Source organism: Sparus aurata, chromosome 16 (genome assembly GCF_900880675.1).
Source record: "Sparus aurata chromosome 16, fSpaAur1.1, whole genome shotgun sequence".
In the NCBI taxonomy this organism is placed as follows: Eukaryota; Metazoa; Chordata; class Actinopteri; order Spariformes; family Sparidae; genus Sparus; species Sparus aurata.
The window spans coordinates 900,293-913,692 of record NC_044202.1 but is presented as its reverse complement, the minus strand read 5'-3'; the positions used below and the strand labels follow the sequence as shown (position 1 = coordinate 913,692).

Sequence of the window (13,400 nt, the reverse complement as noted above, 5' to 3'; positions counted from 1 at the left end):
GCGACCCACGAAACAGAAACCAGGACCGGACTGAGTCAGAGCGATGACGGAGGACAGATTCTGGGGATGAAGGGAGGGATTATTGGCTGAAGGCTCAACTTAAAGTAAGAATCAGATCCAGCAGCGACTCACTGATCCAGAGAGAAGAAGGAGAAATGAAATGAAGAAAAGAAGAGAAACAAACAACACATGGACGGTGTTACTGCTGCAGCTCGTCACCGAGGGGCGGCGTCCTCCTCCTGACGCTGCAGCCAGACTCCGCCTCTGATGGCGGAGGACTGGCAGCAGATCAGTCCCAACACGCCGAGCGGGCAAACAGCAGCTCCACCCTGCAGACCGCCTGCTGCCAAACATGCAACTGTGACGCCTCCATGAAACACTTCACAGCTCAGAGACTCGCTGCAGACACAGAAACACAATATGTCCTCTGACGAGACCTTCACGGGCCGAATCCACCAATCCTGAATCACTGCTGCCGCCATCAATACCAACACAACCTGTCCACCTGAGCTACAGAACCTTCCTCCAGGTCCAACTCAGAAACCTCTCAGTCTGATGTTGGATCAGGCCACCAGCCTCATATCTGCTAACAACTTTATTCAGCATAAGTTTGGTGAGATTAAAGAAGCTGAAGTGAAACTGGAGTTCCTAAAAGTATCTTATCCAGAGTCCAGCTGAGAGACGCGAGTGAAGAGACGCAGCGAGGACAAAGCCTCCGAACTGTTTTTACCTCCAGGGAAGAAAAACATGTCAGAATTGTTTCCTTTCACTGCAGAAACTGATCCGAGTCAAGAATCGTTGCTCTCACTGACGATGAGGAGCAGAAAAGAGTCCAGTCAGCAGGCTGCTGCACTAATGTGTCATTCATGTTGAGCTGTCAGAGAAGAGTTCATGTGTCGGTGCAGCAGAGAGTTCCTCCACATCTCCTGCTTCATTCACACTGTGAGACACAAGATTCAACATCTGTGATGAGGTCGCTGACGGACGCTGAGCACAGAAACACAGCGTACCAGAGAGAACACCTCTCCTGGTGTTTACTCTCAGTGATGATGATGATGATGATGAACAGGTGCTTGTAGTAATAAAATGTGTTCACAGCGTCACAAAATGCAAACACACAGTCGCACCTGACAACGAGTAACACACTGACTGACAGCGATTCTCAAAATAGTTGTTGATTCGCTTTCTTTCAGTCGACTGATTCATCGACTCATCAACAAACATGAAGGTCAGCAGCTCCACACACACACACACACACACACACACACACACACTCACACACACACACACACACACACACACACACACACACACACTGACTTCATCCAGACTGATGACTCTGATAATAAATCTGATCAGTAGCTGTGAGATCACTGAACCTTCAGGTGGAGTTTCATCCATCAGTGATGCTGCTGACGTCAGCCTGCCTCTGTGTGTGTGCGTGTGTGTGTGTGTGTGTGTGTGTGTGTGTGTGTGTTGAGTCACAGTTGGCCTGGTGAACATCTTCAGGAGGAATTCAGCCTCAGCTGAGCAGCGCTAAATGCTTCCAGATGGAGGGAACGCCCCAACGCCGCTTCCTGTGGCCCTCCGTCCCTCCCTCTAATCCTCCATCCATCGTCCCTCCCTCCACCCTCCACCCTCCACCCTCCCTCCACCCTCCAGCCGCCCAGTTGAGGCTTTAAACTGATGCTGTCATCCAGGCTGACTCAATGCGAGAGCAACGGGGCCACGATGCAGGAGAAGTTTCTGTACAGTACGACAGGAAACCACATCAACACCTGCAGACAGGACTGAGGGCAGAAACCTCCTCGCTGCCTGTTTCATTAACAATAATAAGAAACGAGGCTGAATTTACCTTCTGTCATGAAGGACCAGGGTTTGGTAGATTGATTAAAAAGTCATAAATGCTCGTAGAGGTGAACATGTTACTCGATTAACTGATTAGAAGATCAATAGAAAATTCATTTCTGACTATTTCCACCACCGATTGATCGTTTCAGCCATTTTTCATCGTGTTGTTGTGACGATCTGTGTTGTTTCTGACAGTAAATGAAGAGTTAATCAATAAATGTAGGAGGAGCACCTCCTGGAAAATCACAGCAAAACTCTGAGACGCTCTTTATAAGTATTAAAATGCCTTCAGAGTCACAGCGAGGTCATGTTCATGTTCGTCCTCTGAATGAAGGATGAAAGTTTAAAGAAGAAGACCTGAACACAACACAACACGCTGAACACAGACCAGAACATTATTTACAGAATATCATGATGTCACAGAACATTTAACAAACAACGTAACGTCATCAGTTTATCCTGTCAGACATTTGTTCGTCAAGTTTTATTGTAATTATCGTACGAATTCAAGGTGTTCTTGACACTCGCGACTCTCTCATCCTGTGAGCGGAGGCGTCTTAACTTTCTGTCTCAGCTGAGAGCTTCGACTTCTCTGTGCTGAAAAGTCTAAAGAACATTCAGGACCTGACAGGTGTGAATATCTGGAGACAAACCGATCCAAGTACTCTGTTTGTTCTGCCTCCTCGTCCTGAGAACTACAGCCGAGAACTACAACTGAGAACTACAACCGAGAACTACAACCGAGAACTACAACCGAGAACTACAGCCGAGAACTACAGCCGAGAACTACAGCCGAGAACTACAGCCGAGAACTACAACCGAGAACTACAACCGAGAACTACAACTGAGAACTACAGCCTAGAACTACAACTGAGAACTACAACAGAGAACTACAGCTGAGAACTACAACAGAGAACTACAACCGAGAACTACAGCCGAGAACTACAACAGAGAACTACAACAGAGAACTACAGCCGAGAACTACAACAGAGAACTACAACAGAGAACTACAACAGAGAACTACAACTGAGAACTACAACAGAGAACTACAACAGAGAACTACAGCCGAGAACTACAACAGAGAACTACAACAGAGAACTACAGCTGAGAACTACAACAGAGAACTACAACAGAGAACTACAGCCGAGAACTACAACTGAGAACTACAGCCGAGAACTACAGCCGAGAACTACAGCCGAGAACTACAGCCGAGAACTACAGCCGAGAACTACAACAGAGAACTACAACAGAGAACTACAACTGAGAACTGCAACAGAGAACTACAACCGAGAACTACAACAGAGAACTACAACAGAGAACTACAACAGAGAACTACAACCGAGAACTACAACCGAGAACTACAACAGAGAACTACACCAGAGAACTACAGCCGAGAACTACAACAGAGAACTACAACCGAGAACTACAACCGAGAACTACAACCGAGAACTACAACCGAAAACTACCACAGAGAACTACAGAGAACTACAACAGAGAACTACAACAGAGAACTACAACAGAGAACTACAACAGAGAACTACCACAGAGAACTACCACAGAGAACTACAGAGAACTACAACAGAGAACTACAACAGAGAACTACAACCGAGAACTACAACTGAAAACTACCACAGAGAACTACAGAGAACTACAACAGAGAACTACAACAGAGAACTACAGAGAACTACAACAGAGAACTACAGCCGAGAACTACAACAGAGAACTACAACAGAGAACTACAACAGAGAACTACAGAGAACTACAACAGAGAACTACAGCCGAGAACTACAACAGAGAACTACAACCGAGAACTACAACCGAGAAACTACAACAGAGAACTACAACAGAGAACTACAGCCGAGAACTACAACAGAGAACTACAACAGAGAACTACAACCGAGAACTACAACAGAGAACTACAACCGAGAACTACAACTGAAAACTACCACAGAGAACTACAGAGAACTACAACAGAGAACTACAACAGAGAACTACAACAGAGAACTACAACTGAAAACTACCACAGAGAACTACAGAGAACTACAACAGAGAACTACAACAGAGAACTACAACAGAGAACTACAACCGAGAACTACAACTGAAAACTACACAGAGAACTACAGAGAACTACAACAGAGAACTACAACAGAGAACTACAGAGAACTACAACAGAGAACTACAGCCGAGAACTACAACAGAGAACTACAACAGAGAACTACAGAGAACTACAACAGAGAACTACAGCCGAGAACTACAACAGAGAACTACAACAGAGAACTACAACTGAGAACTACAACAGAGAACTACAACAGAGAACTACAACAGAGAACTACAACAGAGAACTACAACTGAGAACTACAACAGAGAACTACAACAGAGAACTACAACCGAGAACTACAACTGAAAACTACCACAGAGAACTACAGAGAACTACAACAGAGAACTACAACAGAGAACTACAGAGAACTACAACAGAGAACTACAGCCGAGAACTACAACAGAGAACTACAACAGAGAACTACAACAGAGAACTACAACCGAGAACTACAACAGAGAACTACAGCCGAGAACTACAACAGAGAACTACAACAGAGAACTACAACAGAGAACTACAGAGAACTACAACAGAGAACTACAGCCGAGAACTACAACAGAGAACTACAACAGAGAACTACAACAGAGAACTACAACTGAGAACTACAACAGAGAACTACAGCTGAGATTCACAGTTCATAGCGAGACGCCGACACTGGACGTGACTACAGCTCTCTGAAAATACATTTCAGATTTCCTGCATGAAGGAACATGAAGTTTCTTCACCCACAGTGACTCCACATCTGTAACTGACTGATTTGTGACAGTTGGCTGATGTGAGGATGTTGATGATCAGCTTCTCTGGTTTCAGATCCTCAGTTTTAAACTCTGTGGTTCATCAGAGGAAACAGACTGAGAGGTGAAACAGGAAGTGAGAGAAAACAGGGATGAAGAGTTTCACAAGGAGTCGTGTGACAAGACAACTCCGCCCAGCGGTCACGTTCGTCCTGACGGAGGTGTCGGAGGAAAGGTCAGGAGGTCGTTAACGTCTCCGGGGTTCATCGTGTTGTTGACCACAGTGTTTAAACACAGCATGATCTCCTCCTATCAGATGCTGCAGACACCACCAGCTGACACCTCACTGTGTCTCTGTGGCTGGAAGTGTGACACATTTCTCTTTTACATTCACGAACATGTAACGACCATCCGTTCAATAACTATCGGGACGTTAAGGTCCGATGATGACATCATCATTATTGTCCAAACAGCGACAACATCAACACAACCGACTGTTGGCTGATGTGTTCCTGTGAGTCTGAGCCGCACTGCAGACAATATGAGGAAGTGAACGAGTCTCAAGGACTATTACACAACACACACACACACACACACACACACACACACACACACAACACACACACACCACAGCTCTTACCTCTGCTGATTCGTTGTTTCTCTCCAGACAGGATGCCAGGAGTGTCGATGATGCTGATGCTCTGAAGAACCTCATTGGGCATCTGAGAGCAGATGAACCTGAACACACACACACACACACACACACACACACACACACACACACACACACACAGGAGAGAGTGAGACAGGTTTCCATCATTTCCTCCCTTCAGACTGTTAATTGAGTCACTCAGGTTTTTGTTTCCCTTCAGCCCTTTCATTGAGTTTAATTAAAGTTACTCTCCGTCTGATTTGTTCTGCTCGTCTATAAACCAGAAGCAGACGGGCAGCACGGCTGCTGGTTCTGATGCATCCTAACGTGAACACAACTCTCAGATCACCAGAACGAATCTGACTGTTCACTCCTGTGGAATCAGTCCCAGGAGATCATGGTAATCATTATCGTGTTGTTGGGTCTGATCGCTCTGACATCATCTTCCTGTTGTGTGTTGTGATGACAGCTCGTCCACAGATCAGACGTGCTGCGGTGAGTGATTATCCAGACCTCCCGGCTCGCTCTATTGTTCCAGTCAGGAAGGATCCGGCTCGTTTAACAGAGGTGAAGCTGCTCGTCTCTGTTGTGTAATGAACTGGGCGTCGACAGAGTGCGCCGATCAGGAGGATTTACAGACTGTCGGTGGCTGCTTCCAACTATTATTGTCGTTATCAATCTAATAATTTGTCATATGTTGAAGACTCACAGGTTACGCCCTCGTTAAAACCACAAAACAGTTCCCGTAATTAAATATTCTTTCATATTTTAAGACGAGACAGAACGTGATTCATCCTGAAGGAAGTTTGATTATTCTTTAATCTGTCTCATCACGAGCAGGACTATAAAACATCCTGACAGACGACAGAGCTGCTCTCTGAGATATACAGACTCCATGTTTCTACTCAAAGACAGAAAGAAGTTCATGTAGAACATTTGCTGAATGAACAAGAAGCTCCAAATAATGCAGAATGAGTCAGAGACAGAGTTTCACAGAGTTTATAAAGTGTCTCCAACTCAACAACTCACTTAACTGACACATTTGTTAAGGGAGTCTGGGGACTTTCTCCACGGGGACAAAGAAGTAGCCTATATTGTTCCTGTTTAGTGTCTTTGTAACATGTGACATGTTTAGATCAATAACATGTTTCTTCTTTCATAAATGGAGTGTAAATGGTGAAATCAGGAGTCGTTTTTTGTTCAGTTTCTCCTCTAATCACCACTTTTGTGAATGGAGTCTGGTGATGTTGTGTTACTACTTCAATGGTTGGTGTGTGTGTGTGTGTGTGTGTGTGTGTGTGTGTGTGTGTGTGTGTGTGTGTGTGAGAGACCTCTCTGTCAGCGTGTAATAAATATAAAGTTGAGAGTTAAATTTAGCAGACGGTCTTCAGCCGCTCGAGGCGGGAAAAAACAAAACCACCACGCCGACACGTGGTGACGCACACACACTTCCCCTGGAAACAATAACTTATTTTGGTTCCTCCATCACATCAGGACAAGATGGGATTCCTGGTTTAAGGAATGCCAAGGGTACACACACACACACACACACACACACACACACACACACACACACACACACACACACACACACACACACTCATCCTGGCAGCTCTTCACACTCCTGTCACTGCGTTCCTCAAAACATTCACAACCCAGGAAATGACCCCTCCACCCCCTGACTGACATGTAAACACACACACACACACACACACACACACACACACACACACACACACAGACACACACATATGTCAGACCTGACAGTTCATACTGAGGGTTTAAATTTAGCTAAAAACACTCGGGTCAAAACGTATTTCCTCCATCCAGAAATATTTCTAAGAGCAGCAGCACGGAAACGAACCCTCCAACTCTTTGTGTGTGTGTGTGTGTGTGTGTGTGTGTGGTTTCACCTCCTGCATCAGATTTCAACCTCAACATTTGAATGGAGGCGCTGCTGTTCACACTGATAACATCACTGCAGGGCAACACACACCTGAGTGTTTGTGGACACAACACACACACACACACACACACACACACACACACACACACAGGCAGCTGATTATACACTGAAACATGAAGTGATGTTTCAGTGGAAAGTTTCGCTGGATGTCGTTTTCATCGTCTGAACTGAAAGACTCAGTTGTCTTTGTTGGTTTGTGGACCTGACAGACACGACTCGGGGCTTAAACATTATATTATGGATAATATTTGGGAAAAGAGACACTTAAACTTAGAGATTATGAAGTAAACAATGGAGTTTTTTGTACATATGTTCATATTTACTGATGATCTTACGTGACCTGAACGCAGCTCTTCACACAGAAGATGGATGCGTTCAGGTCACGTAATGCATGGTTCACGGAGGTTTCTGGTGACGGATTATCATGAACTCTATTGAATCTAAACTTTAAAGATGAAGCTCTGCAGCTCCGTCATCAGTCATCAGAACAGCAGAGTAAGAAAACACGATGGAGCGTCAAACTAAATGTATTAAGTGAGTGGAGGTCTTCAGGGCCGGGTGGAGCTCTGAGGTCTAAAATGTCTCGTCAGTCTGCAGCTCGGTGTTTCTCTAAAGTCTCCTCTGAGTTCTGCATCAATAAAACTCAACCAGCAGCCTTTAAAACTCCGTCAGAACCACAGCTGGACTCCTCGTGGAGCAGAAGAGTTCAGTTTGCTGACAGAAAACAAAGATTTGAAGAAAAAAGGGATGAAACTGCTCAGTGATCGAGATGATTGACGATCGTGGATGTTGACATCGAAACATTTTCATCTTCACATCCAGATGTTATTATTGTTTTAGTCTAGTTTTGACCCTGAACTGATTTAATTTAATGTTTTCTAAAAGTTCATTCTTTACTGACGTGACGAAGGCTGACTGTCAGTTGTGTGGCAACTGAAAAGCTGCACTTGAATGCACCACAAAGACCACAGCGGTCACCAACTAGTTTGTACGTTCAACACCTGCGTGAGAGGAAATACCTCTCCAGACCAGCAGGAGGCGCTAGTCTGTACTGAGTGTGTGTGTGTGTGTGTGTGTTTACCTGTTGAGGAAGGAGTTTCCGAACGCGTTGAGTTTCCTGAAGGGTTTTTTAGGGTCGACCACCAGGGCGTTGCCGGGGATGACGCCCTCGTTCTCGCCGTACATCACCGCGATGAAGCCGTCGGTGGTCGGTTCTGGACCGATCCGCATCCCCGGAAAGTCCTGCTCCAACAGGTACCTGAGGAGAGAGAGAGAGAGAGGTGGTCAGAGGTCTTTGTGTCTCTGTCGTTTCATCTGAACATCGTCGACCTCTCACACAGTTTCCCTCGTTAAAGAAAAGTGAGAAAGGAAGGAAGAGATGGAAGGCGGCTGCAGCGAGTCCCTGTCCTCTCACTTCCTGTCATCTCAGAAAGACCTGGACTTCAAAGAGAAAACAGACAGAGCAGGAAAACTACCACCGACCCGTCAGACTGCATCACCACCGAGCCTCTGGGCCCGGAGGACCGACCTGGTGTTATCAGACTCTGACTGAGTGAAGCAGCAGCTCTGACCCCCATCAGAGGCCAAACAACCCAGACCGACAGGGGCACCGGGGCAGAACAGCACCAGAACACAGAGGCCAGTTTGATGAAAGTAATGACAGCACTGGGGAGGTTTACTTTAGATAACAATGCTAACTTGCTGCGCAGCTAAACGAGCTAACTCCTTCACAGCATGCTGGAGACATTAATAAATAGCGAGAGAGTTTCAGAGACTCGGTTTCATTCATTCATCTGAGAGTCCTGATGGTGAAACATGGGCACAAAATGCACAACTGTTGAAACTGTCTGTGAGATGGGAATTCTTCTTTCCAGGGTCACTGAGGAGATCGAGGCACGCTGGACACTAAATCAGGAATAAGATGTGAAACTTTGTTATGAATCTGCTGAAGAAACATGAGAGAATTGTGTCCCTGAGCTGAGAGGAAACTGGGAGCCTCCCAGGAAAATCAGGAGGGTTGAAGAATCGCTTAACAGCAGCTACATCTAGCAGCAAGACAATGAAAACAAGACCAGAGTCAAACATGTCAAGACCCCAATGAAAGTCACACCAAACTCCATTCAAAAATCTGCATATTTAAGCCCTCTTCTTTGATCTGTTTGATAAAGCAGCTAATTTGTGACCGTGCGCAGGGAAGTCTGGCCCTGAAAACCAAGAAACTTTATTGACAAAGCTCCAGTTTGTGCTCTTTACTTTTGCTGGTTTCACGTCACTAGAAGAAGAAAAGAAGAAGAAGAAGAAGGAAATATGTCGACTCTGCAATTTACTGGCAACCTGTTCCCATGATTCATTGCATTCTTTTCAGTTCCCATGATTCATAGCATTCCTCAGGGCAGGGTGGGGCCTCAAAGTTGTGGAACACACACACACACACACACACACACACACACACACGAACTGTAGCTGCTGCAGCAACAATCACTGCAGCTTGTGTTGGACGTAAACTGATTGCAGGTCAGTTTGGCCGCCAAAACTCATTCTGTTAGTATCTAACACACACACACACACACACACACACACACACACACACACACACACCTTCTGCAGACATGAGATAAGCTCAGTGAACATTTGAATGCAGTGTGATGACCTCAGCTCTCAGCCAGTCTCACCACTTGTTTTCTTTCCTTCCAGGCCACCGTACAATTCATCTCTGTTTCTAAAAGATCTGCAGACACAAGACACTTGTTGGAGATCAATAATGCAGTGAACCCGGTCCAGCTGCAACACGCACAGATCCTGTGTGGTTCTATCTGAGGCCGGCGTAGCTCAGAGTTGTGATTGAGTCAGCCGTGTGCAGGTCGCAGCTCGTCTGTGCTGTCAGAGCTCCAGCAGGAAACTCACATTAACCAAACAAACTCTCTGACACACTGAACACCTACAGACATAAAGCTTCTATAGAACTGTGACTATATACCATTCAGGCCCCGTCAGCCAAATTCACCACCAGACTTCATTCTTGTGTTTGACATTTTTTATGAAGCTCTCCCATGTGTATAGTTTCTGTGCTAAAGTAGAGAGCTTAAAATATGAAGATTTTGATATGAAGTCTGGCTACAACCTTCTGCAACCGCAGTCATAAAAGACCCAAACAAAAGTCACGCCGAACTCCACAGAAAGGTCCGACAACTTAAGTCCCCTCATTTAAAACATGGTAACAGCCTCCTGCCACCACAGTCAAAACATCATGTCAAGACTCTGACGAAAGCCATGACGAAAGCCATGACGAAAGCCATGCCAAATTCCATTGAAAAATCAGACTATTTAGGGTACTCTAAATAGCAAGGTCTGGCCACAAGCTTCTGCCTCCACAGGCGAAAACACAAAGTTTAAAATGATCCAAAACAAATAAAAATGAGATCATCGACCTCTGATGAAAGTCATGCCAAACTCCATTGAATAATCTGTTTATTTAAGCCTCCCTGCTGTTGGCTGGTGAGGGGGCATAGAAAGAATTGGAAACCACGTTAAAAACATGTCACTCTCTTTAACTTCACTTCTGCTTTTTGGTTTTTATGAAAAACTAATTTACCGTAATACCAGATGCATTAGTTTGAGACAGTGACTGCATGTTGAATCACCTCAACAATAAACCAATGAGTGATTTTATTGTGTATTATTTGATCGGTGAACAACAGTGAGGAGAGAACAAACACCACCAGTATCATATTTCATCTTCTGCTTCCTCAACACGACAGACCAGCCTTCAGTCTGAATCAATCAATCACCCTCAGCAACAAAACAGGATGTGATGTCACAGGTCTGATTGAGTAATCAGGAAATAAAGTATTAACAGAGTGATGTAAGGCTGCAAGGCTAGAAGTTTGATTCTGTTGCTGCTGTATGCATTTGGTGTGTGTGTGTGTGTGTGTGTGTGTGTGTGTGTGTGTGTGTGTGTGTGTGTGTGTGGCTGGCAGTGTGTGTGATCAGCTCTTTAACTCGTGACACATGCCAGCCTCCAGGATTTTAAGGGTCATGAGTCCTACATGAGACTTTTATTGATAAAAACAGATTGTAACTGGTTTGTTGGGGAGAATCCTGCACATGAATGTTTGAATGACACAGTAATAATAACTTCATTCATTCATGCAGCACTCGATCATTTGTACACACTTCTGGGGAGACGCAAAGATGAATTAAAATGTAAACAAAAAATTGATGTGAAGGTAATTTTAATCACATTATCTCTTTGTGGCCATTTTCTTTTAAACACATCCCAAAAAAATAATTAATCATACACTCAGATTTCATAACAATATGGTGAAAATAACCATAAACTGCATCTGTGGCTTTTTAAAGTAAATATAACACTGATATTTCTTTCAGCTTGCCTAAATTTAACACCCTGCCAAACTCCATTGGAAAAGCATCCAATTTAAGACCTTTTGCTGCTGGGCCAGGCTTTGCCATTTTAATGACAGACTCAAAGAGATTTTCTATTTACTAGGGCTTCACCCTTCACTTCAGCATTAACCCAAGTCACTAAGCAATTAGAGATTTAATGATTTCTCAAGGTTTTTGTGTGGCTTCCATTGCTGCCTTCCACAACTAAGCACCAAGTTGATTCCGAGCCGGCACTGAGAACCTAATCACACTCTGCTACTTTACAGACGTAACATCCCATCAGATCTGCTGTGGTGGATTTTATATTAACCGAACTGACAACAAAACACGACACATTTATTTGACATGTTAAATTACATGCTGCCACTTCTACATCTTCATCTATAATCTTGAGAGCCTTAAATAGGCAGATTTCCATATGCGGTCTGGTACTGAGACAGTGTCAGGAGCATAAACTGACTTTACAACTATTAATGGTGATTTCACAGTAGTTTTATTAGGCTCACACGTGCCCCAGCAGGTGGTGGTTGGTACCTGATGAAGGTGGTTCTCAGGTGGAGTATTGGTCAACCAGCAGCACCATGAGGTTTCTTTCAGCTTACAATGTTTTAATACTGTCTACACCCCGAAGGAAAATCCATGCCAAACTCCATTAGAAAAGTGACCCATTTAAGAAACTTTGCTGTTTGGCCCAGTTTTGCACATTGTAAAGATAAACTCAAGACTTGATGTTTTTACTAAGGGTACAATCTTCACTTCTGCATAAACCTGAGCCACCAAACTGATGGAGTTTACATAAGATCTCAAGTTGTTTGCGTTACTTTCACTGCTTCCTTCTACAAATAAGCACCAAGGTGATTCCCAGCCGACATTGAGAACCTAATCACATTCAGGCATTTTAGATGGAAACAATCCAGAACAGATCGACTCTGGTGGATTTTATGTAAACCGAATTTACAACTAAACACCACACTTTCATTTGACATCTCAGATTGCGCGCTGCCACTTCTGTATCCGCATCTGTCATCTTGGCAGCCTTAAATAGGAGGATTTCCCTGTGAGGTCTGGTATGGACACCGTGCAGGGGGTGTAAACAGATGTTAACACCTGATAAAGGTGGTTTTTAGCACATGTGGTGCGGCTCTCTGCGCTCCCAGCACACTTTACAACTATTAACGGTGATTATACCCGCAGGCTCGCACACGCCCAGCGGGGGGTGGAGGTCGGTACCTGATGAAGGTGGTTTTCCCGGTGGAGTACTGGCCCACCAGCAGCACCATGGGCTTGCTCTGGAAGTCGGCCGGCTCCAGGGCCGGGGAGTGGAAGTCATGGAAGAGGTATGTCTCCTCCAGCGGCAGCAGCTTCTTGGTGTACAGAGTCTGCAGTCCCTCCGTCACCGTCTGGTACATCTCTCCCTCCTTGTTGCGTCCACCTTGCTCCTTGTTCACCCAGCTGAACATGCTGATCGGCCGCTCCGCTCCAACTTCCCTGTTTCGATATTTCCAAATGTTCCGGCTGAAAACAGACTGCTGCTCGCTGAGTGCGTCCTTCAGGCTGCCCAGGGAGTGTGTGTGTGTGTGTGTATGTGTGTATGTGTGTGTGTGTTTGGCACCTGGGAGTCTCGCTGCTATGAACACACTGCCCCCTCTGTGTGTGTGTGTGACTGGGTGTGACGGTGTTTGTGGTGATGTGACCGCT

The 13,400-nt window shown here is 45.1% G+C and overlaps 1 protein-coding gene across 1 annotated transcript in view; it reads right to left on the bottom strand.

Moving 5' to 3' along the window:
• The window catches only part of ehd4 (EH-domain containing 4), a 20,203-nt gene extending 6,803 nt beyond the window's left edge, over positions 1-13,400 (bottom strand). Inside the window, exons 1-3 of the mRNA XM_030391723.1 lie at positions 12,933-13,400; positions 8,380-8,556; positions 5,321-5,418 (exon numbers count right to left, since the gene is read on the bottom strand). Coding sequence (XP_030247583.1) covers positions 5,321-5,418; positions 8,380-8,556; positions 12,933-13,162 — 505 coding nt within the window. The 5' untranslated portion in view covers positions 13,163-13,400. The remainder of the gene's footprint in view (positions 1-5,320; positions 5,419-8,379; positions 8,557-12,932) is intronic.